The sequence below is a fragment of the Monodon monoceros genome, unplaced genomic scaffold (assembly GCF_005190385.1).
Source record: "Monodon monoceros isolate NGI ecotype Baffin Bay Population unplaced genomic scaffold, NGI_Narwhal_1 Super_Scaffold_9, whole genome shotgun sequence".
Lineage (NCBI taxonomy): Eukaryota > Metazoa > Chordata > Mammalia > Artiodactyla > Monodontidae > Monodon > Monodon monoceros.
In genome coordinates, this window is record NW_021703786.1 from 50,339,244 (window position 1) to 50,364,771 (window position 25,528).

General features: G+C 59.4%; 3 protein-coding genes across 18 annotated transcripts; all 3 read right to left on the reverse strand.

The window, feature by feature from the left end:
* Positions 1-47: 47 nt before the first annotated feature.
* HIC1 (HIC ZBTB transcriptional repressor 1) lies at positions 48-14,021 on the reverse strand. 4 transcript variants are annotated; one of them, XM_029211346.1, is made up of 5 exons: positions 13,999-14,021; positions 11,490-11,645; positions 10,432-10,605; positions 4,494-4,759; positions 716-3,051 (listed from the first exon to the last, which is right to left on the reverse strand). In XM_029211346.1, exons 2-5 carry the CDS (start codon positions 11,525-11,527, stop codon positions 878-880), a joined length of 2,652 nt encoding a protein of 883 aa, XP_029067179.1. In that variant the 5' UTR covers positions 11,528-11,645; positions 13,999-14,021; the 3' UTR covers positions 716-877. The 4 variants fall into 4 exon arrangements, with proteins under 4 accessions (XP_029067181.1, XP_029067179.1, XP_029067180.1 ...); XM_029211347.1 differs by having other exon boundaries at positions 4,494-4,999; XM_029211345.1 differs by lacking the exons at positions 11,490-11,645; positions 13,999-14,021 and adding an exon at positions 11,800-12,103.
* On the reverse strand, positions 13,205-14,828 carry OVCA2 (OVCA2 serine hydrolase domain containing). Of its 2 annotated transcripts, XM_029211363.1 has the most exons (3): positions 14,800-14,828; positions 14,445-14,663; positions 13,205-14,094 (listed from the first exon to the last, which is right to left on the reverse strand). In XM_029211363.1, exons 2-3 carry the CDS (start codon positions 14,626-14,628, stop codon positions 13,595-13,597), a joined length of 684 nt encoding a protein of 227 aa, XP_029067196.1. In that variant the 5' UTR covers positions 14,629-14,663; positions 14,800-14,828; the 3' UTR covers positions 13,205-13,594. The 2 variants fall into 2 exon arrangements, with proteins under 2 accessions (XP_029067196.1, XP_029067195.1); XM_029211362.1 differs by lacking the exon at positions 14,800-14,828 and having other exon boundaries at positions 14,445-14,785.
* On the reverse strand, positions 13,898-23,882 carry DPH1 (diphthamide biosynthesis 1). Of its 12 annotated transcripts, none has more exons than XM_029211355.1 (13): positions 23,780-23,882; positions 21,812-21,964; positions 21,628-21,691; positions 19,926-20,047; positions 19,347-19,504; positions 19,096-19,217; positions 17,187-17,255; positions 16,624-16,780; positions 16,391-16,491; positions 15,465-15,543; positions 15,078-15,218; positions 14,800-14,907; positions 13,898-14,094 (listed from the first exon to the last, which is right to left on the reverse strand). In XM_029211355.1, exons 1-12 carry the CDS (start codon positions 23,838-23,840, stop codon positions 14,818-14,820), a joined length of 1,317 nt encoding a protein of 438 aa, XP_029067188.1. In that variant the 5' UTR covers positions 23,841-23,882; the 3' UTR covers positions 13,898-14,094; positions 14,800-14,817. The 12 variants fall into 12 exon arrangements, with proteins under 12 accessions (XP_029067188.1, XP_029067187.1, XP_029067185.1 ...); XM_029211354.1 differs by having other exon boundaries at positions 16,624-16,792; XM_029211352.1 differs by having other exon boundaries at positions 19,096-19,504.
* Positions 23,883-25,528: the final 1,646 nt, after the last annotated feature.

Below are 25,528 nucleotides of genomic sequence, written 5' to 3' on the forward strand. Positions count from 1 at the left end.
CCCACCCCGCTCCCTGTGCAGGGCGAACGGAGCCGCTGGATCCAGGGTCCTTGGTTACTGCTTTATTGCTGTTTGGTTCGAGTATAGAAAATGGAAGCGGCTCTGGAAGAGCCTGTGTACAAGGTAGGAAATATACAAACGAGGAGGAGGGAGCTAAAGAGACCACGTTCCAGCCCAGCCCAGCCTGGGCTCGGGGTTGGGGGGGCCGCCCAGGGCGCATGCAATAAATATGGTCCGGGGCCCCAGGGAAGGGAGGGGGGGGACCACCGCGAGAGTGGGAGACCGGGTAGGCCAGGGCTGTCTCAGCCCTCTTGACTCCAGAGGGAGGGAAAGGTTAGCCCTGGGGCTAGTGCCACTTGTGCAAAATGAGGAACTTCACATTATCAGTCCCGGGGCGGGCGGGGGCGGGGGCGGGGGGCCCTCCGGCCGGCTCAGTCCCCTCCCCGCTCCCCAACTGCCCGACGCTCCGACCCCAGCGGGGAGATTCACAGTGAGAATGGGTGTGGTCGCAAGGGCCGGAGGTAGGGCTGGGAGCGCCCCAACAGTGACACCCCTTCCCCCAAGAGCAGCACGGAGCCGGGGGAGGGGGCCAACGAACCACAGGAAGAGGCGGAGAAGGGCCGGGGGTCTCCTTTGGTCAAAGCTGATATCAAAAATATAAATCTCCCTTCCCCCATCCCACCCCCGTCCCGGGGTTTTCTCCCCACCCCCACCCCCGGGCTAAGGCACAAAGCAGTGAGGCCAGGTGGGGCCGCCGCCCCTGCGGCGACGCTGCCGCAGCTACTACAGTCGTCGGGCGCGGTGTGCCTGCCTGCTGGTGGCCCCCGCCGCCGCTGCCTAGGGGCGCGGGCCGGGGCCACGCGGCGGCAAGACCGCTCTAGGTCGGGGAGAAACGGTCGATGGTCCGGCCGTCGGGGCCAGCGGCCAGGTGCGCTCCCTGGCTCAGCACCTCGGCCGCCTTGTCGGGGCTGAGGCCCAGCTCCGCAGTGAACTTGGCCAACGGGTAGAGGCTCTCGAGCGCCACCTTGGGGTCGTGCAGGAAGTGCGTGGTCTGGGCCAGCAGCTCGGCCGCAGCCGCCTTGTCCTGCTGCTTCAGGCTCAGCTGTTCAGCCGTGAGGCGCGCCACAGCAAAGACGCCCTCGGGGAAGTCGAGCTTGCCCTTGCCATCGGGGCCGGGGACGCCGGGGAGTCCCCCCAGCCCCGCCAGCGCCCCGGCCGCGCCGGCCGCGCCACCCACGGCGTGCATCTTCATGTGGCTGATGAGGTTGCGTTGCTGGGCGAACTTGCCGCCACACACCTGGCACTCGTAGGGCTTCTCGCCCGAGTGGATGCGCATGTGCTCGGTGAGGCGGTACTGGCGCGTGAAGCGCATGCCACACGCGTCGCACGCGAAGGGCTTGAGGCCCAGGTGGCTGCGCATGTGGCGCGTCATGGTCCCGCGCTGCGTGAACTTCTTCCCGCAGATGGTGCACGGATAGGGCCGGGTCAGCCAGTGCGTCTTCTCGTGCTGCCGCAGCGTGGCCGGGTCCTTGTAGCTCTTGTCGCACGACGCGCAGCGGTACGGCCGCAGCAGCTCGCCCAGGCCCCCCGGAGCCCCAGCGACCTTGTCCCCACCGCCTCCAAAAGGGGGCCCGAGGCCGGCGGCCCCTGCAGCCACCTCAGCCGCCTCGGCCCTGCCGTACAGCGCCTCCTCCTCCTCCACGTGCGCCTCCACGTGCGCGTTCAGCTGCTCCGAGCTGGGGAAGCCCTTTCCGCACGGGATGCACACGTACAGGTTGTCGCCGAAGCTCTCGGGCTCGCCATAGGCCAGGTGCGGGCACGGGTAGCCTTCGAGGTGGCCGCCGGGCGGGCTGGGGTCCTCGCTGCTGCCCGTCTCCTCGCTGCTGCTCTTGTAGTCGTCGCCGTCGCCGCCCGCGCCAGGCCCGTCCAAGCTGCCCGGGTAGCGCGGCGGCGGCGCCAGGCCGAGCGGAGGACCCCCGGGCGAGGCGGCCGGGTCCCCGCCTCGCTCCTCGCATCGTTCACTGGGGGAGCCGCGCTCGCGGCCCAGCTCGTCGCCGTAGCTGCCCAGGCCTGGCTCGTGCTTCATCCAGCGGTAGAGGAGGCTGGGCCCGTCGGGGCGGCCGGGGGGCTCGGGTCCCGGGCTGCCGCCGCCGCCGCCGCCGCCGCGGAATGGGTCCGGAGGCGGTCCGGCCTCCTCCAGCTTCTGGAAGGGCAGCGGCGGCAGGGGCGGCAGGGCGAGCGGTGGCTCCTTGTAGGCTGCGGGGCCGGCGCTGGGAGGACTGTCTGGGCGCGGGGGCAGCTCGCGCTCGCCCGGCGGCCGCTCGGGAGGCGCGGAGCCCGGCGGGCTTTTCTTGGATAGGTCCAGGCCGCAGAGCGGGGAGCAGCGGCGCTCCGGGGCGCAGAGCGCGGCGGCCGGGCCGGGGCCCGAGGCATACAGCTCGGCGCAGTGCGTGTTCACCGCGGCCTCGGGGCCCGACGGCGCCTCGGCGGTGGGCGGCGGCGGAGGCCCGGCCGGGGACGAGTAGCAGGCCTGGATGACGGGCGTGGCAGCCCTCAGGCCCCGGCCCGGCCTCCCGTAGGGTGCGTAGCCGCCGCCGCCACCGCCGCCGCCCCGCAGGTGGCAGTACTTGCCGTGGCGCTTGAGGCGTTTCTTGCACAGCGCCACGAGGTCGGGGATCTGCAGGTAGCTGGCGGCAGCCAGCACGGCGCCCAGGCTCGGCTCTGCCCCCGGTGCCACGGCGGCCGCCGCCGCAGCCTCCGTGCCATCAGCCAGGCGGCCGGTGTAGATGAAGTCCAGCACCAGGCGGAACACGGCCGGGCTCACCATGTCATGGTCCAGGTTGAGCAGGTTGTCATGCACCACCAGGGACTTGAGGTAGGCGCTGCTGGCCGCCAGCACGTTCTTGTGTGCGCGGAAGAGGGCGTTCTGCACCACGATGATCACGTCGCACAAGAAGCCCTTGGTGCGCTGGTTGTTGAGCTGCAGCAGCAGCTGCCTCGAGTGGCCGGGCGCCTCCATCGTGTCCAGCATCGTCTGCCCAGCACAGTCTCCTGCAGGGACACACACCAGCCGGGTCAGAGCCTCACCGAGCCCTCGCTGCCTGCACCCAGTCCGGCGCTTCTCCCCTCCACTTCCCCTTCCCCTCAGCTGGGCAGGGGCATTGAGCACCGCGGCCTGGGCACTGGCGGAGGATCCGCGGCCTCCAAGAGTGGGAGCCTGGGCCGGCAAAGGAGCCGAGACTGGCTGGCAGAGAGGAGGCCAGGCTGGCCTGCACCCCCAGGCCCGATACCGCCGGGCTCACCGCCTGGGTTCTGGGGGCTTCTGAGGAGAAAACTGTTCGGGCGAAGCGACCCTTTCGGAAACAGTTACCCGATTTGAGGAAAATGTCCGCTGCAGGAAAAGTCATTCAGGGCTGAGAAGTTTGCCCAAGTGGGATACAAGGGAGCCGAGTAAAAAAGCGCCTCCCGCCTCGAGAGAAGTTGCCCCAGTTGGGGGAAGAGGTCCGGAGGAGGGGAGCGCGGTGCCCGCCGTGGCGCCGCCCTGGCCGGGGGCTGTCAGGCCCTCAGTTGAGGCCCGGGCGGCGGCCGTGGCGCGGGAAGCGGAGGCAGCGGCTGCCGTGGCGGGCAGAGCACGAAGGCCGGCCCGGCGCGGGGAGGGCGTTATATCGGGGCAGGAGGCTGAGGCAGGAAGCAGGTGGGGGGGAGGGGGGAGCCACGCAGCTCCCAAGGGAGGGAGGGGGCAGCGCCCCGGGCGGGCACCGCGCACAGCCGGCTTCGGCCCTGACCCCGGCCTGCGCCCCACCCGCGTCCCGGCCCCGGCCTCGGCCTCCGCTCTGCATTCGCGGGCCCGGCGCCTCCCTCCCCAGCTCCCCTCGGCCCCTTCTCCACGGGACCTCTGCCGCCCCAAACTTGGGGAAAAGTTTCCCAACTTCAGACAGGCCGGGAGGAGCGCACCAGCCGCAGTCCCTCGGCTCCCAGCTTTTCCTCTCGGCCCCCAATTTCGGCAGCCAGGCGGCCGCCGGGCCTGAACCGAGCCCTGAGCTCCCCGGCCGTCCGCTCGCCCGCCCGACTCTATTCCCCGCCTGGCCCCCAGGGCCTCGCGGCCCGTTACCTGCGGCCGCAGCCCGGCCGGGCTTCCCTCCCCGTGGCGGTGGCAGCTCCTAGTCGGCGCCCCACCCGCCCCGCTGCCAGGCGCCGCGCTGTGCCAGGGAGGGCAGCGCCCCTGCCAGCCCCGCCCGCCAGCTCCCCTTCCCTTCCCCTCGCTTCTCTAGCCCATGTGCGGGCAGAGCCGGCCCGGGGCCGCTGACCCTGCCGTGAACCCGGCGCAGAGCAGCGGCCCGGCAGTCCTGAGTCCTCTAGGGGCGACACCCGGAGCCCTGAACGCCAGCCGCGTTGGGACGCCCGCGCCAGAGGATGCGCCCGAGGCGGCCAGCGCGCGAGGACCGGGCTGTTCGGGTCCCCTGTCCCTCCCGGTCCCCACCCCTAGAACCTACCTGGGGGGCATGTCGGAAGCCCCGGGCCCGGCTGCCGGCGGATCCAGGGGGGACGTGGCTGCGCTGCCCTCCGCCCGCCGGGCCCCCGGTCGGTCTGTCCTGCTGGTCCGTCCTCCCCGCGTCCTGGTCGCGTCTCAGCCCCGCCGCGCTTTCCGCACACTCTTATCTGGAGCGGCCCGGGCCGGCAGGCGCTGCTGCGGCTATGGCGCCACCTCGCGGCCGTAAGGGGCTTTGCGCGACACAGCCACAGCCTCCTTCCTGCGCACCTGGGCCGGAGGCGCCCAGATGCGGAGCTGGACTCAGGAGGGGGGCCTATTGGCAGATTCAGCCTCCCAGATGTGCCCACCTGGAGGCCCCAGCCTAGGACTTGCGAGCCCCACAAACCCCGGAGTTTTGAGCTGAATGCTCCCCTGTACATATTTCTAAATTCTCACATTGCCCCAGTTCAGTTAAGTCCTGCCCGCAAGGACGGGACAGTAGATGGTGGGAGAGAGGTTTTGGAAATCCTAAGGAAGAAGAAGATAGACAAGATCTTAGGGGACCCTCCTTAGATATTCCTGGTTGGGACTGTCCATTTGTAACCCCCCAACACACCCACCCTCACTTAGCCACATGGGATAGTTATGCACAGAATAAACCCATTTGCACCCAGACCCTCTCCAGGAATTGACACCCGCGGGCGCTCATGTTTGCACAGACACACTCCTGCCCCCTTCCGGAGTCCAAGATCTGGCTTTCTGGCATACTCAGGGGACTGTCATGTAGGGCCCTCCATGACCTGGGCAGAGGTGGTACCCAAACAGCCCACCCTGAACTTGCAGGCCTCTGGAGGGACCCCAGGATATGCGACTGGGAATGGCTGGACAGCGCCTCTTGGGGGTCCCGCAGAAGTGACCCAAGCCCCCAGATTCCCTGTGTGAGCCGTTCTGAGGGACGACCCGCTTGAACGACCTCGTCTCCAAACCCACGGACCCGAGAGAAAAGTCACAGGACGGCCTGCAGCCCGGGATGCCCCGCAAGGTCCTGCACCCCACGTGAAAGGCCGGGTTCTTGCAGGTGACGCCCCTTCTGGGAAGGAGGGCACCCCGCACTAGAGCGCGGGCGTTCGCACATCTAACTCCGGAAGTGTCCCCGAGCCGCCCCGGCACATCAGGCCTGCAGCCAGCGCCTGTGTGGCTGAGTGGGCCTCCGCAGCCCACGCTCCGCCTCTTCCCCGCACCTTCTGACCCCCGCCCACATGGGGGGGTGGGAGTGGGTCCCCAAGAACGCCTGCAAGTTTCTGATTGGCTGCGCCTCCCTCAGCCGCCGAGCGCGAGAGGCTGGGGCGCAGAGTTACCATAGTAACCGATGAGGTTCGCCCATATCGCGTCTCTCCGAGGCCTTGGAGAGCTTAGCAACCGCGCAGGGCCGCTGGGCGGTGGGGGCCGCGCTCGCCACCCACCCACCCCCCACCCCCCCCCCCCCCCGCCCGCCCCCCGCTCCATCCTTCGCCCCCACGCCCGCGCCAGAAGTAGTGGCTGAGTCACTCATTGAGGGGCTGCCGGCGCGGCCACTCGCGGTCCCTGACAGACACCAAGGTCTCGGGCGCCCCCCAGAGGCTCCCTTTCCTCAGCAGGGGACTTCATGGCCTCGGGGCCAGGAGGCGGCTCCTGGTCCCCAGAGGTACTTCTGACTCCCACTCCTTCCCGAGTCCGCCCTCACCCTGTTTCCACTCTGTGTTCTGGGTCCATCTTATCCCAGTCCTCTTCTCCGTCTCCCCCACCCCTGCCCCAGAGTCCTCGCTAAGGAAGTAGTGAGGTTCCAAGAATGAAAATGAGCTGACAGCCTCCAGGGAAGGTGGACCTCAACATCTTGGCGGAGAGATGTGCTGTGTGCTGAGGTGGAAAAGTGTATGGAGTGCTGGGGGGAGGTGGGAAGACACCTGAGCAGTGCTCTTAGATCTTAGGGCTTTGATGGATGAACAGGAGTTCTCCCCCCAGGCAGGAAGGCATTCCTGGAGAAGAGAACCAGTGGGACAAACGCTGGGGGCCAAAAAAAAAAAAAAAAAAAAAGCGGGTGGGGGGGACTCTAGGAGGCCAGATCCCAAAGGGTATGCAGGACCTCTTTGACCCCATTTCTGCTGTAATCTTTTATCTCCTTGATGGGGCCAGATCCTAGCCCCACAAGGATCCACTCAGCCCTGTCTCTGTTCAGTGGAGTCTGTCCACTGTGGACCCACCCTAGGGTCCCCTGTGCCCACTATTTTTGTTTTTCTTCAACAGTCTCCCCAGATTCCCACTTCCCCACCCCTATTCTCACACTGTCCTTACATCTGTATGGGAGGGTCTGACAGACCTGCCCCCAGCATAGCTGCCCTCCTGTGGACTTCACTCTTCCTCAATCTTTGACCTTTCCCTCCCTCCCTAGTTCCACCTGCTTTGGCCTGGCATTGTCCCCTCCCCACCCTAATCCAGTTCCTCTCTCTGGACACACTCCCCTCCCCCACTGATGGAGCTAGGTTGGGCCAGGATCATTCATTTCCCTGATCCTGTCCAGGAGAACTCTGCCTCACATTGCATGGACTCTTCCTGCCAATTCTGACCTCCAGGAACTCTAAATCCTCCAGGAAGTGGTCTCTTCCCTCCTACCCCCAGAGACTCTTCTCTGCTAAGCTGCCAATGTCCCTCATTCCACAAATGGATGTTAAACGCGGTTTGCTGAGTGTCAGGCTCTGAAACTGGCATTGTGGACCAGTCCTCCTCCCCTCCAGTTGCTGAGGCTTCCTCTTCCTCTCCCTCCCTTCTCCTGCCACCTTTCCCCCACCTCCCCCATAGAGGACCCTCTTGCTCATTTCTGGGGAGTCCAAGCCACCCTCCTCAACTTTTCTGCCTTCCCTCGCGTCTCCAGCTCCCGTCTGGTACCTGGACTCCCACTGAGCCTTTCCTTCCAGTCCCAACCTCCTCCTACAAAGCCTTCCAGACCCCTGGGCTCCCCCACTCCTCTTCCCTCATGTCCCTGACACCACAGCTCTAGATGCTGCCAGAGGCCCCTCTGAGGGTCCAGCTTCCTCTCCTGCCCCCTACCCCCCAAGGGTGACGACATCGCAGTGGCCTTGTAGGGTATAACGCCGCCGCGGGGCATCTTGTGACGTCACAGAGCCGTCGGGTGCAGGAACTGAAGAGTGGGAGTGGGGGTTACTGGGTGAGGGCCTTGGAAGGCCGGGCGATGGTGGGGTTGCGCCCCCAGGTGTCCCAGAGTGAATAAATCTGTAATGGACCCGTCCCCCCCTCCCCGCACTGTCCTCTTGCGGGCCCCCAGCCCGCAGTTCCGGAAAGTTAACCCCTTGTAGACCGGTACAGGGGGCTTGGGCTCCCCCCTCCCCGTTCCTGCTTCCGTGCGCCCTCCTCCCCCTCCCAGCTCCCCGTCGCCTCGGTCCCCACCCCCCACCCCACCCCCCGCCTCGCCACTATAAATAGCCCCTCTTCCCGTTTCCTAAATTCCCTGCTGACGTCGGCAGCGCGTCAGTGTGTAGGAGCCGCGGCCGCATGAATGAGCCGCCGCACGAGTACTATGCGCGCCTATAAAAGCCGCCGCGCCAGCCCGGCTGCGGGAGGCGAGCGGGCGCGGACGCAATACGGCCGACAGGTAAGCGGGACTGACCGACCAACGGGCGACAGATGGACCGATGCACGGACACGGACTGGAGGGCAAGGAGGAGACCGACAGGCTGCAGGTTAGAGGGGCCCCTAAGGGGTGGGGTTGGGGACAGGGTGGAGGGGACGAGGGTCCCCTCGCAACTGCTGGAGCCGGAGGCGTACGCAGAACCCTGTGCAGCACCTGCCTGCGCCCGGATGGAGACGCAGCCACTTCGGAGGAGCGTCGATCAGAGGACGGACCTCAGAGTCCCTGCGGCTCTTCCTGGAGCTCCTGCGCCATCCTCCCAAGAAAGTGGGACGAAGGTGCCGGCGCCCCAGGAGATGCGCCCCCTCCTCTCCTCCCCGCAGAGCGGTGACTCAGCCTCGCTAACCCCCGGTCGGCTGAGCTGGGGCGCCGGCGAGAGACAGACGCCCACCTACCCGCCGCCCTGGCCGCGGCTTTCTCGGGACCCCTCCCCTCATTCAGCCGGGGGCGCCCCCTCCCTGTCCCGTCAGCTGGTCCCTCAGCGCCCCCAACTTCCCGCCTCTGCAGGAGGAGCTGTCCTCTCAGGACCAGGCGGGGGCGGGGCCTCAGCCGGACTGCCCCGCCCCCATCGCCCTCCCCCCTCCCTGCAGCCGGAAGTGCCTCTCTGCAGGGACATCTTTGACGTCACAGGGTTTTGACGTCAAGGGCCACGTGCCTGTCCGCAAGCGCTGGGTCAGAGAAGGCCTGGAGACGCGGGGGAGGAAGAGCAGCAGCGCCCCCAGCTGCGGGCGACGGAGCCACCCTGCCCGGGCAGCGCGCCGGCACCTTGGCTCTAGACTGCTTACTGCCCGGGCCGCCCTCAGTAACAGTCTCCAGTCACGGCCACCGACGCCTGGCCCCGCCCCAGGACCGCGGACCCGGCCACCTGCCGCGCCCCCGGCCCCTCTGTCCCCGAGGGTCCCTCAGCCCCGAGCTCGCTGCCCGCGCCGCCGCTGTCCGCGGTGCTGATCCGGCGCGGGCACCGCCATCGAGCAGTCCCGTCCCCGGTCCCCAAGGGCTACTGAGGGGCTGCCGGCCTACACGCACATCTCATAGCCCCAGGAGTCCAGCGCCCGGCCCCTGCCGCGAGCGCCGTCCCCCGCCCGCGCCGCCGCCGTCCCCCCCACTCCGCGGTCCTGACGTCAGCCAAACTGGAGCTGCCGTGGTGCCGTCAGCAGCGCGCGCCCCGCCCCCGCGTCTCCAGGGCAACCGTGGCTTTCGATTGTTACTGTGGGAACCGGAGGTAACAGTCTACAGCCATGGTCGCCCCGCAGCACGCCCACGCGCCGCGCCGCGCCGCGCAGCGCACAGCCGGGGCCGGGATGGGGGAGGCTCCGAGCAGGAGGAAGCGGAGGCGGCGAGTCGAGAGTCCATGTGTCTGCGGGGGTGGCGGGAGGTGAGGCGCAGGGAGGCGGGCTACTCCGGAGCCGGGCATCCACCCAGGCAGAGAAAGAGAAAGAAGCGCGGTCTGCGGAGTATGCCTGACCGTCCCCCTCAGTGACCGTCCTGTCCTCCTAGCCGAGGTACTGCACCCAGGGGATTGTGAGAGAAGGGGTAGTTCTGGGATTTGTGTTCTTTTTAACTCCTTGGTGGGAGGGAGGCTGCTAGGACCTGGAAAAATGTTTGCATCCTGGGTACCGAAGTGGGTAGACGGAGGAAAGTTTTCCTGAATGCGCCACGACCTCATTCTTCCAGGAACCCCTAGCTGAGTAGGCAGAGGGCAAAGGGTAAACCTTGAACCCATGTCCTGATGGAGTCACAGCCTTCCCTCACTCCTTTTCCCTCTCTTTTTCCCTCTGGGTCTTGAAGGATAAGAAGGGTTCCCCAACCCTCAGGAAGCCATAAAACTTGTAAAGTTAACCAGTCCTTAAACCGTTGTCTGAACATACCAGCATCCTCACCTCAGTCTATCTCTAGATGCTGTATTCCAGTTTTAGACAATGTCTCAAATTAACCCAAAAGAGGGGGAGTAAACATCAGAGGAGCTGAAGTCCTCTTGGGCCAGTGAAGTGTAAGCAATGACCTCTTCAAAAACATTCTGCATGTCACCTGCCGCCACCATCATCACCCACGGGCTGACTGTTGGATACTGGGTTCAGGACCTCCCAAGGGACAGTGTTGGGAATGGTTAATGCAACCCAGCCCTGCCACCCATTAATCCAATTTTTCTCTACCTCTCCATATCCCCTCCTTTTCTAAACTACTTCTAAGGCAGCTGGTGCTGGTTTCACAGTTAATCAACACACACACATTGTCTTCTTCCCACCCAAGGACACTGAGGTCTTGGATTAAAATGCACCTGATTCTGGCATCCGGTGGACATCTGTGGGCAGACTGTAGTGTGTGCACATGGGAGTAGTGCACTGGGAAGCAGGCGGTCCAACCTGGCATCACCATCAACTGGTTGTTAAGGGGCCATATTGTTTCTGAGCCTTCCGTAAAATGAGATGATAATCCCTCCTTTCTGGCAGGCCTGTTGTGAGGACCAAATAAGATCATGTAAGTAAAAAATCTTTGCAAACGGCAGAAAGCTATTTCAATCTTAAGTATTCTCTTAGGCTACTATGTCCTTGTAAGGGGGTGGTGGTGGTGGGAGACCCCAGCTCTGGGCACTTAGAATGAACAGGGGAGGGGGACACATTTCTCTGAGCAGAAGCTCTAGGACTGGGGCTGTTGAGGGTTCTTTGCTTAGGGACTCTCTCTCGCAAGAGCTTTAGGAACTAAGGTGGAGTGAGAGGTAGAAAAGAGAAATGGTAGGGATGTTTTGAAAAGAAGAGACAAAGTCTTTTGCAGTCTGAACCCATCTGAAGGTGGTCAGAGAGGGGAAAAAAACCAAAGGACTGACTGTACAATGTTAGAGTGTTTTAGTATCTTGAAAATCACTTAGGGCACCGCACCGCCAACCTATTTTATGGATTAGGAAGGTGAGGCCCACGCAGGACATACTGTCCAAGAGTAGTGAGTGGTGGCCTCTCTGCTCATCTTCTGTGAAGCAGCAGAGAAAACAATGACTAGTAAAGGTCAAGAATGGGAGTTCTTGGATCTGAATCCAACTTTGGGTAAGTTACTTAGCCTCTCTGTGCCTCTTTCCTCAGTTGTAAAATTAGGTTAATAACAGTATCTACCTTATGAAGTTGTGAGATTAAACTAACTAAAGCTTCTGCTTAGCACAATGTCTGGCATAGTTAGCACTCAATAAATTATATTCCTCTTCCTGTCCTCTAGACCTCATTTTCCTCAGTTGAAAATGTTAGATCAATGATTCTTAACAGGAGAGCTTCTTCCCTCTCCCTAGTGGAGTGCATGAGAATCACATGGGGGGCTTTTTAAAATTACACATATTTACCAGAGACTTACACTCTACTCTCTAAGGCGGTGGCTTTCAAGTATTTCATTGCATGAGAATGACCAGGATGGTTTGTCAAAATGCAGATTCCTGGGTCCCAGTAGCTCTGGAGCTGGCCCCAGGAACCCAAGGTTCACCATGATCCTGATGCAAATGGTCCATGGAATCTGTGTGGAGGGTGGGAGGAATAACCCCTTAAGATTCCCCATTGTTCCTGGAGGGCATGATGGGAGAGGACATATCTCACTTGTTGGGAACCAGTGGACCACATGATCTGTTTCCTCCTAGGTCAGACATTTTGATTCTCAGGGGAATTTTTACCTCCTCACTTCTGTTCCACCGGACACTGCTCTGGTCTTCAACTTCACCCTTCCAACTTTAAACCCTGCCTTAAAATTCATTCCCCAAATGTCTTTCCCTCTCTCCTTTACTCCTTCCAGTAATCCCAAGTAGTAGCAATCGTGGTATGCAAGGTGGCATCATTTTCACCGCTTGGGGCCTTGCTGTGATTGCCACGAAGGCATGTGAGCCCTTAGTTGCGAATCTACTCACTGCTTTCCATTCTGAACTGCTTATTTCCAGAGAAGCCAGGAATCTGAATTTGTGTGAAATTCCAAAATTTTTAAGTATCATAATCCCAACTGTTTCTAAAATTCTATGGGCCAAAGCCAACAGGTCTATAGGAGTAATTCAGTCCATTTCAGAGTCTCTTCCTCTTGCCAAGGAAGGGATCTCCCTTTAAAACAACCAAAAACAAAACAAAAAAACCCCACCAAGAACAAGGCAGTACCAGACTGTAGCAAGGGAGAACTTTCTCCCCAGCCCCACTTTCTGCTGTAAAGGTTCCAGACTCAGTAAACTAGGTCTGTCTGGGCAGGTAACTCCTGCTTTTTTTTTTTTTTTTTTCTTTTCAAAAAATCTTGGACAGCTGCTGTCCATTGTGAAGAACTCAGAATTTCCGGTGATTTCAGACTATTTGTCTTGTTGTCTCAGGATGGGCTAGAGTATTTGTGCTACAATCTCCTAATCTCAATTCCTGCTCAATTACTAAACTACTTGGGGCAGCCATGCTTGAGGGCCAGATAGGGCCTGTTGCGATCTTCCAGAAAAGGAACAAGCTGGTGAGTCTGCAGAGGCAGGGCAGGCTGGGGATGAAGGCCCTGGAAGTGGGGGAAATAAATGGCTGAAGTGAGCAGTCCTTAGAGTGTCTAGGAAAAACAGCACTTTCAAACCAGATGGGCTGTTTAGGCCTTGGCTGCAATCTCTACAGAGTAGCATCAATCTCAAATGCTGCAAATAGGGTCAAGTTTGGAAGAAGGTTACTTCTGTGCTGCCTTTGGCTTCCATCAAGGTCTAGCACCATCCCACCCTTCAAGCTCATAGTTCGGAGGGGTAAGACTGTTATGGTGGAGAAAGCAGAGAACATATGAAGCCAGGTTTTGACAGGCCAACACACAACTCTTAGGGATCAGGATGGAGGAAGCCAAAACTCAGTATGGCCCAGGCAGAGCCCTGCCAATTGATCTCTTCCCCAAACTTCTCAGATGTAAATTCTTCCCTGCTTCAGGGAGGCCTCCTTTCTTTCAGGTTGGGACTTAAGCCTTCCACCAGTAATGTGTAAGTGTCTATGTGCACATATGCATGAGCTTGTCCTGGGGGTTCACAACTGGAAACACCTCCCTGCTTGGTGTTGCCCTGGAGGCTGTATGGATGGCCAGGAATCCACTTTTTTTTTTTTTTTTTTTAATAAAATGAGTTTTGCTGTGTATACCAGGGAAAAGATGCTGAAAATCCAAATCACCACTTTGTGTGGCAGTCACGGTGCTGCCAGTCTCTGCTTTTTGTGTTACCGTCCACTCACCCAGGGCTCCACTGACCTTTTTCATATTTGAGTATCAGACGCCATGGTCAAAGTCCATTAGGCCACCTAATCCTCTTGAGTGCAGAGCTGGGCTTATATAATTTGAGTCTTAAGTATTGATATTTGTCTCTTGAGATCACAGTAGGGGAAAGAAGGGGAGGACAGGGATTGTAGAGGCTGCATCAAGGTCATGTGTCTCCATTAGGGGGTGGGGGGTGGAGAGGGAATGCAGAGGCAAAGGCATTTGTTGATCCTTCACTCTGCAAACTGGTCCAAGAACTGGAGGTAGGCCTGGCGCTGGGGTGCGGCTGCCGGAATGAAGTGGCCACCAGAGTGGGTGAGGGCGATGGCTCCAGCGAATCGGCTACACAGTTGCATACTCTCCTGAGAGGGGATGACGCGGTCGGTGTCCCCAAAAACATGGAGGGAAGGCACTGACAAGGGGCCCTGCAGGATGGCTTCCTTGAGGCCAAGGCCCCGGGGACAGAAACCAGATACCAGGATGATAAACCGGGGCAATGGGAAGCGGGGATCGCCGGCTTGGCCAAGGGCACACACAAGGGCTGCTAGTGCGGCCCCCTGGCTGAAACCAAGGATCCCATCGAAAGGCCCAAGCTTGCTCAGTGCCTGTGCCACCGTTCCCAGGGCTTCCTCCAGACCTCTGCACACCGTGGGCTCTTCCAGTGCCGAGAAAACGTCTGCCTCCTGTTTGGAAAACCACCAGCCTCGAGGTTGCTCCTCCGGAGGGCAGGGCCCTACAGCGATGAGGGGGAGAGTTCAGAGTTAGGACAAGGGGAAATCCATGGGGAGAGAAATGAGAAAGGGAGTGAGGGAAAGAGAGGAGGCTGAGGAGAGAAGAAAGTTTGGGGAAAATGAGGCGGGGAACAGACTGACCGGGAGAAGACACAAGGTGGAAGTCTGGGAGGGCCAGGCTGGAATTTGAGCGAGGGGCTGGGGTGGGAGGGATGGAGGGCATAGGCAGAATGAGGTGGGAGGGTGGCAGGAATGAGGGGAGGGAGAGGGTGGCTGTGTGCAGGCAGGCGTTACGGGGACGAGGCAAGACAGAGAGGACTCTGAGCGCATTTCCGGGCAGGGCTCATCTCACCGGGGTCTGGCCCGGCGCCCTCAGGTCCCGCTGCGTCCGCGACCGGGTGCGGGCCGCTGAGGCACACGAGCTCTGCGCGACCCCGCAGCGCCTTCCGCAGCGCTCCAGTCTTCTCGCGGAAGCCCCGCTCGCTCTGCCGAAAACCGGCCAAACACAAGACGCGCAGAGGCGGAGACACAGCCATAATTCTTGGCAAGCGCCAGAAGGACCGGACGTGGTCTTTCCCCGAGCGGAAGTTAAACATAAGGGGGCGTGACCCAATGCCGGCACCACCCTGGAGGCGGGCCTCAGAGAGAGTGGACGTTGCCATGACAACGGAGAGAGGGTGCGGCCCGGCCAGAGCTGGGGCTGATACCTGGGACCAAGGAGCGTTTCAGGGAGCGAGCGGCGCGACCTCCTCGTCTCTGCAGCTGCAAGCCTCGCAAGCCACGGCTGGAAAGGGGCGCGCGGGCCTCTCCTGAACCTGAGGTGGCCGACTTTGGTCACGGTCTCGCTTCCGCGACGTTCCCCACCCCGCTGACACGCATTTCCCGTAGCGGCCGCAGGGCGGCGGGCTCGGCTCGCGTCACCAAGGAGGCGGCCAATGTCTGGCCGCGCCCAAGCCTCTCCGCCCTCCTTGAGGTTCCTTCCTACCTTCGCCAGCGCCGGCCGGCCCGGGTGCTGGAGCAGCCGATCCCGCCCGTGGTTCACCGTCCACGGCCCCAAGGAGCTGCCAGCGTAGAAGTCCATAGGGTAGGGCTGCTGCCAGGAAATGTCTCTCAGGGCCACTGCCGCCTAGAGGAGAAACACCGGACAGTAACATCTGCCAACATTTTTCTACGCAGGATTATTTAATTCTGCCCTCGCGACGGCCTACGAAGGTCCTACTATATCCCTATAGCACAGAGAGGAAATGTGAGGTTCAGAGAGGTGAAGGGACTTCCAAGGCCACACAGCTAGGAAGTGGCTCAGCTGTAACCCACCCACAGAACTAGGAGCAAAGCCCACTCTCTCCCAGGGATTTTCAAAACGTGGTGTTACCTCATAGGGTGTGAGCAGCGGCTTGGGGAAGGCTGTGCCCCAGTCAATGGAGAGGCGTGGACATGCCACCTGCACCCACCTGGGAAGGGAAGTCACGTCAGATCCAAAGGTGGGGGGGGGGGCCCTGTTCCTGGGCAGCATGCTGAAGAACATGGCTGTGTCCCCAACACAGCCAACGCATGCTTACTATTCTAAAGACTGTCACCTACTGCTGTTTAGAATAACACCATGGGGACTTCCCTGGTGGCACAGTGGTTAAGAATCTGCCTGCCAATGCAGGGGACACGGGTTCGAGCCCTGGTCCAGGAAGATCCCACATGCTGCGGAGCGGCTAAACCTGTGCGCCACAATTACTAAGCCTGCACTCTAGCGCCCGTGAGCCACAACTACTGAAGCCTGCGTGCCTACAGCCTGTGCTCCACAACGAGAAGCCACCGCACTGCAACGAAGAGTAGCCCCCGCTCGCTGCGACTAGAAAAAGCCCACGCCTAGCAACGAAGACCCAACACAGCCAAAAATAAATTAATTTATTAAAAAAAAAAAAAAGAATAACACTATGGTGTTGCTTGTTTTCTCGTTTCCTCCACTGACTATGAGCTTTCTGAAGGGAGGGCCTGGGCAGCTCATTTGCAATAGTATCTCCAGAATCAAATTTAGTGCCTGGTACAGTGCAGGTGCCAACCACCACTCCAACTTATCTCATGCAGAATGACTATGATGCTGCCGTTGCCTGTGAGCTCCCAAGCCAGACAAAGTAGGGAAGACCCACAGCCAAAGGTAGTCCCTGCTGGACGAGTGCTCTGTAAACACTAAAATTTCATGATCATGGAAGCACCGACTCCAGCCTTCATTAGGTGCTGGGCAGGACCCAGATTCTAAGCTTTTTTAGCCAGTCATAGCTAGACAGGAAAGGTGGGCAAACGTACACATCCACCTCAGGAAGAAGGCTAAGCTTGCTGGGGAAGATCTCAGAGAGCAGCAGCCTCACGAAGGGAAGTCCCAAGGCTCGGAGCCGAGATTCCAGGTGCTGTTGGGAGAGGGAGGCAGAGCTGGGGTCCCCACGATCAAGCAGCCAAAGCTAAATCCCTTAGGCTACTGATTTTCCCAGCTCGGTTCCCAGTTAGTCCTCTTTTCCAGAGGCCATCCCGAGCCCTCTGACCTCCAGAATCTTGGGACTGCCCTGGCGGCCCAAAGTGCCCAGGATGAGACCCCAGGATTTAGCTGAGCGGGCAGTGGCTATGGCTTCTTGGCGGTTGGCCTGCATGCGCTGGCAGTCATACTGCTCTCTGGAGAGGACTTTGCTGTACGGGTCGTATCTGGAAAAGAAGCTGTCATGGTCACAGTGACAGCCACTTACAGGATTTGTGCTATATACACAGCTCCCCGACTCGGCCCCTTGGTCTCCTGAACCCTCAGTCTCCATACAGGCAAGTAAGAACAGAGGCAAGAGCAGAGATTGTCTTTGGGAAGATCAGTTCCACAACTCGAGCAGGCAAGAGTGGGAGAGGGGTCTAGGATCCAGGTGTGATTCCAGGGGATGGGTAGGTGCTGTACAGCAGCAACCCTTCTCCTGATACCGAGATTCAGAACCGAAGTGCCTCAGATCCTTAGGGCCGCGGGCTGTTAAGTGGCCAAGGGATGAGGAAGTTTGGGCTGATTGAGGGTTTCGGTGGCAGGGAACCCCACCCCCTTCCCAGCTGGTCAGCCCAGCTCAGTCCATACCGGTAAGCGGGGACATTGGGGTTGGCAATCATGACAGACTCCAGATGGAAGCGGCCATCTCCAAGATATCTGCAGGGGGGAGAAAGGGGACAGTAAGTGTGGGGTGGGGCACCAGAAGAAGCAGGCACTGGCTCGGAGGTCCAGAGGACTGAGTTCTTAGCTATGCAGCTGACTGTGTATGTGAACTGGGACACAGCATCATTTCACACACACCGCCCCCCTCACCCCACCCCACCCGCCCTGTTTTTTGTTTTTGTTTTGGCTGTATTGGGTCTTCGTTGCTGCGTGCCGGCTTTCTCTAGTTGCGGTGGATGGGGTCTACTCTTCGTTGTGGTGCACGGGCTTCTCATTGAGATGGCTTCTCTTGTGGCTCACGGGCTGTAGGCACGTGGGCTTCAGTAGTTGCGGCGCACGGGCTTAGTTGCTCCGCCCCATGTGGGATCTTCCTGGACCACGGATGGAACCCGTGTCCCCTGCATTGGCAGGCGGATTCTTAACCACTGCGCCACCAGGGAAGACCCCGTCCTGGTTTTTTCACATGTAAAATAAGTTTGAATTGGATGACCATTAAGGCCCCTCTAGCTATGTAGTGCAGAATCTAAGAACTGCACCTCTACCCACCCCGACCTTCTGGGGGAAGAGTAAAGGGTCAGCCAAGACCATGGTAAGGCTCTAGATCTAGATCCTAACTTGGAGGTGGAGGGACAGATTCTCCCTCACCTAGCTCAATATAGATGTGGGAAGTAGTGTTCAGGGTGTCATCTATGCCATAAATGAGCTTTCAGGGTATATACTGGCTACTTTCTGCCCAAACTAGCTCTTGGGTCCAGTTACTGAGTTGTAATAACAGCCACTGTTTACTGGGCTTGTGCCTTCCGTGTACCAGGCCTGGGCTAAACACCTGACATGTATGACTTCACTCAGTCCTATCAGGTAATCCTCCAAGCTGCTACCTATAGTATCCCCATTTCACAAAAGATACAAGTGAGGTTCAGGGATGTTAAGAAACTTGCCCAAAGTCACACAGCTATTAAGCAGTATATCTGGGACTTGATTCTAGGCCTACCCATCAGGCTGTACCAAGCATGCCTAGGAGATGCTGTCCCTAACAGTACCTTCCCAGACCATGGAGAGGCCAGAGATTGGAAGACAATCTACACGGCAGCTCCTTCTGTCTTGGAGATCACACCAAATTTTGATGAATGGCCAACACTCAGTGTGTCCCTCTTTCCAACACACACCATGACGCCCCCAGGGGCAGGCATCTATGAGCTCAGAGTTCTGTAGGGACAGGCACAGGAGGAATGCCCCTCAGGGAGCAGGGCTACCAGGTCTGGGCTGGGGAAGGCCCTGATGTGGGCCTGCTAGGGGCAGGGATGTCCTGTGTGGGTGCAGGTGGGGCTGGGTCGGGGGAGTGCCCCTCCCTCCTTCCCTGCCATTAGCTGGGAATGGGGCTCCCCTCCCCAGTCTTAGCCGGGGGAGCTGTCGGCTCTGGGGCTGGCTGCGTTCACACAACATTAAGCATTTCCATTACCTAAAATAATTAGGCAGCAGGAGACATGCTGCTCCTGCTTGTTAGCTGTCCGGATGCTAAATTAATGGGGCTGCAGCCTGGGCGTGCCCATCCATCTTCTCCAATTATATTCCCACCACTTCTAGCCCACCCTCATCCCCCATCAGGCCCTGATTCCCGCTCCACCCTGGGCACAGCCTTCTGGATGTTGGACAGAGCGCTGGAGAGGGAGACAGGAAACCTGAAACCCTATTTGGTCCCCCATCTTGCAAGGTGACATTGAGTGAATGGCTAAGGAGCTTTAGACTCAGTTTCCTTTCCTGGATGATGAACCTGAGCTCCCTCCTAGGGTACGTTTCTTGTGTCTCTATGACTGGCACCCCATTTTTCACTTACACAACAGCCTCCACCTCCTTGGGTAGACGGGGGGACGTGCAGCCCAGGATCTCCCCAGGGGACAGGGGCTTGCACTGTGGGACACTCACACGATACTCAGCTTTCAGCTCTTGGGCAGCTGCCTGTAGGGATAATGAGGGAAGGGAAGCAAGTGGATGGGGAAGGAGAGGCAGGGCCATAGGACCAGCCTGGAGCACCTGCTGTGGGGATCCAGGAAGAGCCTGGAGACTGGCCACTGTCTGCCCACTTACTTGCAAAGTTGACACAAACTGAATGGTGCTGACCAGCGCAAGGGCACTGGCTGGGGGAAAGGTGAGGCGGATAGAGTCCAGTAGGTGGGTAGTGTCTATCCGGATGTCCACAAACACATACAGCACCCGGAAGTCTTGGGCCGAGGTGTCCATGGGAACTGGGAGGAGGGAAGAGTTCAGGAGAATGTTCTGGAAGGCAGGAGGGGCAGAGGGCCTGGCCCAGGCCAAGGTTTCTGAGTAGCCAGGACCAGTGGCTTTAGCCTGAGGGTTAGAGGGAGGGGTTGGGGGAGGTGGGGAGGGTGTTGTCACAGGTCTTTTAGAAGCTCCATCTCTGTCATTCGGCTGGGGGCCCAGCCTGCTCTACCACCAACAGCCTTTCAAACACCCGCATCTGGGACAACAGCATGGTTTCCAAGGCAACCAAATCCAAAGGAAAGATCCCCCTGCAGTGCAGGAAGGCCAAGGCCATCCCAGAAACTGGGAGGGACCTTGTGCATACAAGCAGGACAGACACTGTGATGGAGATAAGCGTGCAGTCCCACCTCCCTGCCAGGGTCTGGGTGTCCTGGTCTGCCGTACCCAGGCAGCTGTGGCCATAGTGCACCAGGAAGTCAGCTCCCAGGGCCCTTGCGGTAAAGTCATCCACACAGCAAGCCCCGTAGGTCACATCACCCATCACCATCACTTCGGCCTCCGTGAACCTGTCGGGGTGGGGAACAATGGGACAGTGACACAAGGAGGTAGCAGAGAACCTAACTGTGGAGGTATCTCAGGGCCCAGCTCCACTCTCCCTACCTCTCCCAATCCCTTGGGTTGGCAGCTGCCACTTCTGCCAACAGAGTAGGAGGGGCCCAGCTGCTACCTCCCCCAGGCCTGGCAGCAGCTCCTGGAACCGTAGCTGTATGAGGACGGACTCTGTAGCATCTTTATTCCTCTGCCCAGGCTCAGACTGCAAGAGGGACCCCCAACCCTCAGCCTGGCATACAGGGGGTCAAACACAGACCTCTGCCGGCCCAACTCCTCCCACCCAGAACAATGAGCATGCACACAGGGGCGAAGACACCCATTCCCACACCCTGGCACCGTGACGTGTGTGGGCTCGCGTGTGTGGATACACATAGCCTCCCCGTCGCCCAGACCCCCTGCTACCTCCCCACCTTTAGTCAGGGCCCTCTGTGCCCGGGATGGGGGGACCCATGGACAGCTCCTCCGCAGCACATGGTGCCACCCACACACCTCATGTGTCAGGAAGAGTGGGCTCTGGCCAGCACACTGCCATGGGATCTGCTGCCAGGCCTGAATCACTGGGGGATGGGGTGGCTGGGGAAGACCCCACTCTCCCTGAACTCACCACAGGAATGGGGCCAGAGGATTAGCTCTTCCCTGAGACCCATCCCTGGGGCATGGAGTCTGGCTCAGTGTCAGGGGGTCTCCCCATTCCTCTCCTGGGGGTGTGGTGCGAAAAGCTGAGCTGCTGCGAGGCAGCTCCCCCACCTCCCCAAATCAGGCTGTGCAGAGAAGCAGATAATTCAGCTCCTTAGAATGCAGCCCAGGCATCTGAGTCAGCCAGAGCACTTAATTTTTTATAGATTAAAATGTATGCAAATTGGCCCGAGCCCCAGAGAGCATCCCCAAGGGGCAAGAGGGTGGGAGCAGGGAAGTGAGTCTGTGGCTGCTGGGTGGGGGTGGGGCGGCAGCAGGGAAGTGGGAGGTTCCCATCACGAGGTGACCTCCCCTTTCTTCTTTCGCCCTCCCTGTTCCTGTGCTGGTTACAGATGGCTGAGCACTCACCCCCCTCCCAAGGATGGCTCATTGTATTGAAGAAACTTAGATGAGGGAGGTAGAGGAACTGAATACCATCTCCTATGCGCTTCTCCCTCTGCCAAGCCCCTCTTGCCTCACTCCTCCAAATGTGCCAGAGAAAACGTTTCCCCCAAGCCAGACCCCCACGCTGACCACCCAGCCCACTGCAGGGTCAACTCTGAGGACTCTCAGCTTCTTCCTCAGGCTCCACCACCTGCTGTGGGCCCACCTTTGAAGATACTGGAGTTGACTCATTTCTCCCTCCCAATTTCTTTTAGGGAAGGGGAGATGTATAGAGACAAGCAGGGGTTGCAGCAGGCTAGGAGTTTAGTCTGGGGTTTTTCCTTGGTGTGTGTATGGCTGTGGGAAGGAACACGGTAAGGCAGAGGTCCAAAAGGAGAACATGATGCCAACAGGCAGAGCTGCAATGGACGTGGGGAAGGTCTTGGTTCAGCTTCGTCAGTGGCCCAAGGCTCACCTTTCCAAGATATCCACAATGGTACAGGCGAAGAGGAGGAGGCCTTCAGGCATTTGTAAGGCCACTGCAAGACAGAGCAGAGACATGAGCAGAGGGCTGGGAAGAGACTGGGATGGGGACACTGCCCCTGGCTCGGCTGGGCAACCTCTCCTCCCCCACCCCCGCTCAAAGCTTACGGGCTCACCCTTCTTGGCCTGGGCCTGTTGGATCCTCCAGATGGTCTTGGGAATCTCAAAGTTATAGTTGGAAGGCAGGACTTGAATGGCTGCCTGCAGCTGGGGATTGTTCAGGATCTCAGGGGGTATCTGATTGGCCAAGCGGCCCCGAGGGGCTCGACCTAGGATGAATGCAAGGCCTGAGTTGTTTGGTGCCTGGCCTAAACCACAGCCAGACCTGAGTGAGCTATTAACACCACCCAAGTTTAAGGCCCCGATCCTAGATGCCAAGGGAATTGGCCCAGCCTTCTTCCCCACTGAGTTCATCCTGAAGCTGGAAGGACAACCCATTAAGCTAGGAGGAAATCTGTATAATTAATTTCCACGTTATGAGATTATTGGGAATCAAGGACTTGAGTGTGTGGCTCAGCTCTTACCTCAGGAGAGTAAGCTGACACCAGGGGACTCAACTGAGAGGCAAATGAAAAAAACGTCCACACAACCGCTCCTTGATAGAGAACAATCCTGAGAAAACGCCAAGAGTCCAGCCAGCCCAACCTGTCTGGGAAAATGTCTCTCTCCCCCCAGCCCCTGAGAACACCTTGAAGTTCTGAGATCCTAGATATAAGATCTATAAGCAAACTGTTGTAAGTACTCATTTAAAAGACTGCCTTCCTTACTCGAGTCCCACTGACTATGTCTACGCTGGTTAATTCCTGCACTCTTCCCTCTCCTCATTCAAAAGGGAAATAAACATACATTTAACTGACTTAACAAATTCCCCAGTTCCATCATTCTACCCCACTTCCCACCCCAGGAAGGATGGAAAGAATACATACACTCTAGTCAGGACTGTGGGCAAACAGGTAAGGACAGAAAAGTGACCTTGCCCTTTAGGGGCTAGTAGTCTAGTGGCGGCAAATGCAGGTACACAAATAATTACAAACCCCTGATTAAAGGAGAAGAAACATTGTAGCCCTTTAGAAAGGCTGCAGCCCTTCATCTGCATCCTACTCCCCACAGTTCAGTTTAGCCCAACCCTGGTCTCCCTTTAGGCACCAGACAGTTTGGGAATGTGACAAGGAGAGAAATGAATTTATTCAGCGAATATTTATTGAGCCTGTACTATTTTCTGCCAGGGATCCTGCCAGACCTGACACTTCAGCCTCTGTGGGGGGGGGGGGGGGGGGGGGGGGGGGGCTGATGCATGGGTGGTGGTGGTGGTGGTGATGGTGCAGTGGAGAACTAGAATGGCAGGTTTGGGACCCTAAGTCCAGATTTGAATGTTACCACTGCTATGGTACTTGTTCAGATGTTTCAAAGGCCATGAAACACACGCCTGCGTCTCTGGGCCCGCCCCTCTCAGAAGCTCCTCTGGCAGAGGCCCAAGTCCCTTGTGGTTGTTGGGGTGTGGGAGCTGCTAGTCGTAGCAGCTCGATTTGTCCCAAGGGCCAGTAGGCGCTTCCTCCTTTTATCATTTGGCAGTAACCTTCTGTTAACGTCAGCATTCCTCAGTAGACTGTGAGATCCCTGAGGGCAGGGCTGCAGTCCAGTCCCTGCACCTAGCACAGGCCTGGCATTCCGCGGGCGCTCAGTAAGTGCCAGGTGAATGACACCTTGTGCATCTTTCCTGAAGCATTCCCCGAAGGCACACTTGTGGAATGCCCGAGGCAACGCGCCTGGCTCCTTCCCTCCCCGTCGGGTACATCTTATCCGTGAGTCTTCAGGCGTCTGTCTGCCCGCCAAGGCAGGGGGGGTAGCGTTTCCGGCTTGAGGACTACAAGCTCCTAGGAGGGGCTACTCCCGATCGTGCCCTAAGGCTGCAAAAGAAAGACCTGTCGTCCTGGGCTCCAGCGACAGCCGCCCAAAGCGAGCGACGGCAAGGCCTTCCGGGTCTGGAGGAGAAACGCGCCTCCGCCATTAAAGGGTCCTGTCCCTGACTTGGGGGCCCTACCCCGAGATGCGAGGTCCGGAGGCCGCAGCCTTATAGCACCCACCTCTGCCCGGGCCGTTTCGGCTGCCGGACTCTGTGGCCTCGGCCGCAACCAGCGCCGCCATCACCAGCTGCCCACGCTGGGAACAAAAAGACAGCGCTAGAAGAACGAGGAGAGCGCAGACAGTGCGATCGATCGCCGATCGGCCAGCGAGGGGCGGGGATTTGCGGGGCGGGGACCGTGAAGGAGAAAGATAGGGGTGGGGCTAGAGTGGGCCCCCAGGTCAGCCGGGAAGGTGGAGATTCTCGGGAGCCCCTAGTGGTCCCCGGCCACAGCGGTTGCGTTCTCCCAGCGACCCTGTCCCCTCCTCCCCGTCCGGGCAGCTTGAACCTGGTTCTCCCCGACAAGTGCCCTCCTATTTGCCGACTCCCTACCCCAGTTCTGCGAGCGGAGTCTTGTAAATGGAGACACCACAGGGTCCTCCTTCAGCTCCCCTCACTCTCTCCCCTCCTGATAAGACCTGGATGCCTATGGGTGGGGCCGCATTCCCTGCCTCAGAGGACCTCATTGCTCGGACAGGACAGAACTCAGCACCCACCGAGCCAGTTCCAAGTTGAGTCTTGGTGCCGGTTTCCGGAGCGCTGGGTTGCACTTAACGCCTTTAGAACCGACAGTGTGGAAGGTTCACCTGTGATAAACTGCTACCAGGGGAAGGCCCCCAGCCTGAAGGTGCTTTCCTGGGAGAGTGGGGAAGTCTAAGGACTCGACTGCCTAAACCTTCGGGATTCTGGCCAACGTTTGCCCTGCCTAGGCTGCCCCTCAGGCCTAGGAAGCCTCTCTCCTCATCAGTGGCATAAGCTTCTGGAATCTCAAAGAGAAGGCAGGGTAGCCAGTGAGACAGCCTTGATATTTGGAAGAGCAGAGTACCTGCAGGACTGGCTTTCAGCAAGGTCTGCCCCATAGAGCAATCGTCCCCCAGGACCGTTTGCCCACGCAGCCCTCTGGCACCATCTTCCTCTCTGCTCTCTATGTGAGCACAGCTGGCCCTTTAAGACGCTCTGTGGCCTCGGGCTCCCCTGGAGGCCCTCCCTGCTTGGAAACTCCTAATTAAGGTGCAGGGAGAAGTGAAAAACTAGCAGCCGGGCACAGGCTCTGCCTGGGAGACTGCCCAGAGAGGAGAGCTGGCTGGGCAGGATGGGAATGAGCAGCCAAGGGGAGGACCAGAAGGGGTCAGTGCTCTGCCCCTCAGACCACCAACTGATGCTCTTAGGACAATCACAGCTTTGGACAGGAATGTGGCCAACGTGGGTCCCAGGAACACCCCATCAGCTTGATAAGAGTCCAGGCTGCACTTTCCCATTCCCTCAGGTTCTCTGGACCCCCAGGGTGTAGGATCTCAATTCCAGGGACCCCGTGAGTCCAGCCCCTCCCCATTCAGGACACTAAGGCCCAGCCTGCGGGCAGCTTCAGCTCTGGCTGCGCTGTGAGTTCCAAGGGGGAAAAATTGGCTCCAGCAGAGTAATGGCTTCTCCCTAGCAGGCCCCGTATCCCTTAGGGCCTTTCCCTAGGCAGAGGTGGGCCCACTGGTGATAGAAGTCCCCCATCCTTTTACAACACTGCCTCACAGCCCCTGTCCTAAATGAGCTGCCCTGGCCCCCATTAGGAAATGAGCATGTGCCCCAAGACCCTGCAGTGCAGGACACTGGGGGCTGTTATTCAGCTTAAGCGGAGAACACCTCCATCTGTCCGTGGGGGTCTCCCTGCCAGAGTTACTCCGCAGTCTGAGTAATTACTGCCTGACAAGAAGGCGGG

What these genes read in the sequence shown, in the direction of transcription:
- HIC1 (XM_029211345.1), bottom strand. Translation starts at nt 11,879, where the DNA reads ATGAATTTTAAGGCAGGGTTTAAAGTTGGAAGGGTGAAGTTGAAGACC. An exon ending in CCACCGGATGCCAGAATCAG is followed by an intron (nt 4,760 to 10,431) that starts GTGCATTTTAAT and finishes CCTCCGGCCCAG; the next exon opens with GTGCGCAGGAAGGAGGCTGT. An exon ending in GCTTCCGACATGCCCCCCAG is followed by an intron (nt 3,052 to 4,493) that starts GTAGGTTCTAGG and finishes GTGTCCCTGCAG; the next exon opens with GAGACTGTGCTGGGCAGACG.
- OVCA2 (XM_029211362.1), bottom strand. Translation starts at nt 14,754, where the DNA reads ATGGCAACGTCCACTCTCTCTGAGGCCCGCCTCCAGGGTGGTGCCGGC. An exon ending in GGGCGCCGGGCCAGACCCCG is followed by an intron (nt 14,095 to 14,444) that starts GTGAGATGAGCC and finishes TCATCGCTGTAG; the next exon opens with GGCCCTGCCCTCCGGAGGAG.
- DPH1 (XM_029211350.1), bottom strand. Translation starts at nt 23,840, where the DNA reads ATGGCGGCGCTGGTTGCGGCCGAGGCCACAGAGTCCGGCAGCCGAAAC. An exon ending in CCGAAACGGCCCGGGCAGAG is followed by an intron (nt 21,965 to 23,779) that starts GTGGGTGCTATA and finishes CATTCATCCTAG; the next exon opens with GTCGAGCCCCTCGGGGCCGC. An exon ending in CGCTGCTCACACCCTATGAG is followed by an intron (nt 15,219 to 15,464) that starts GTAACACCACGT and finishes TTTCTCCTCTAG; the next exon opens with GCGGCAGTGGCCCTGAGAGA.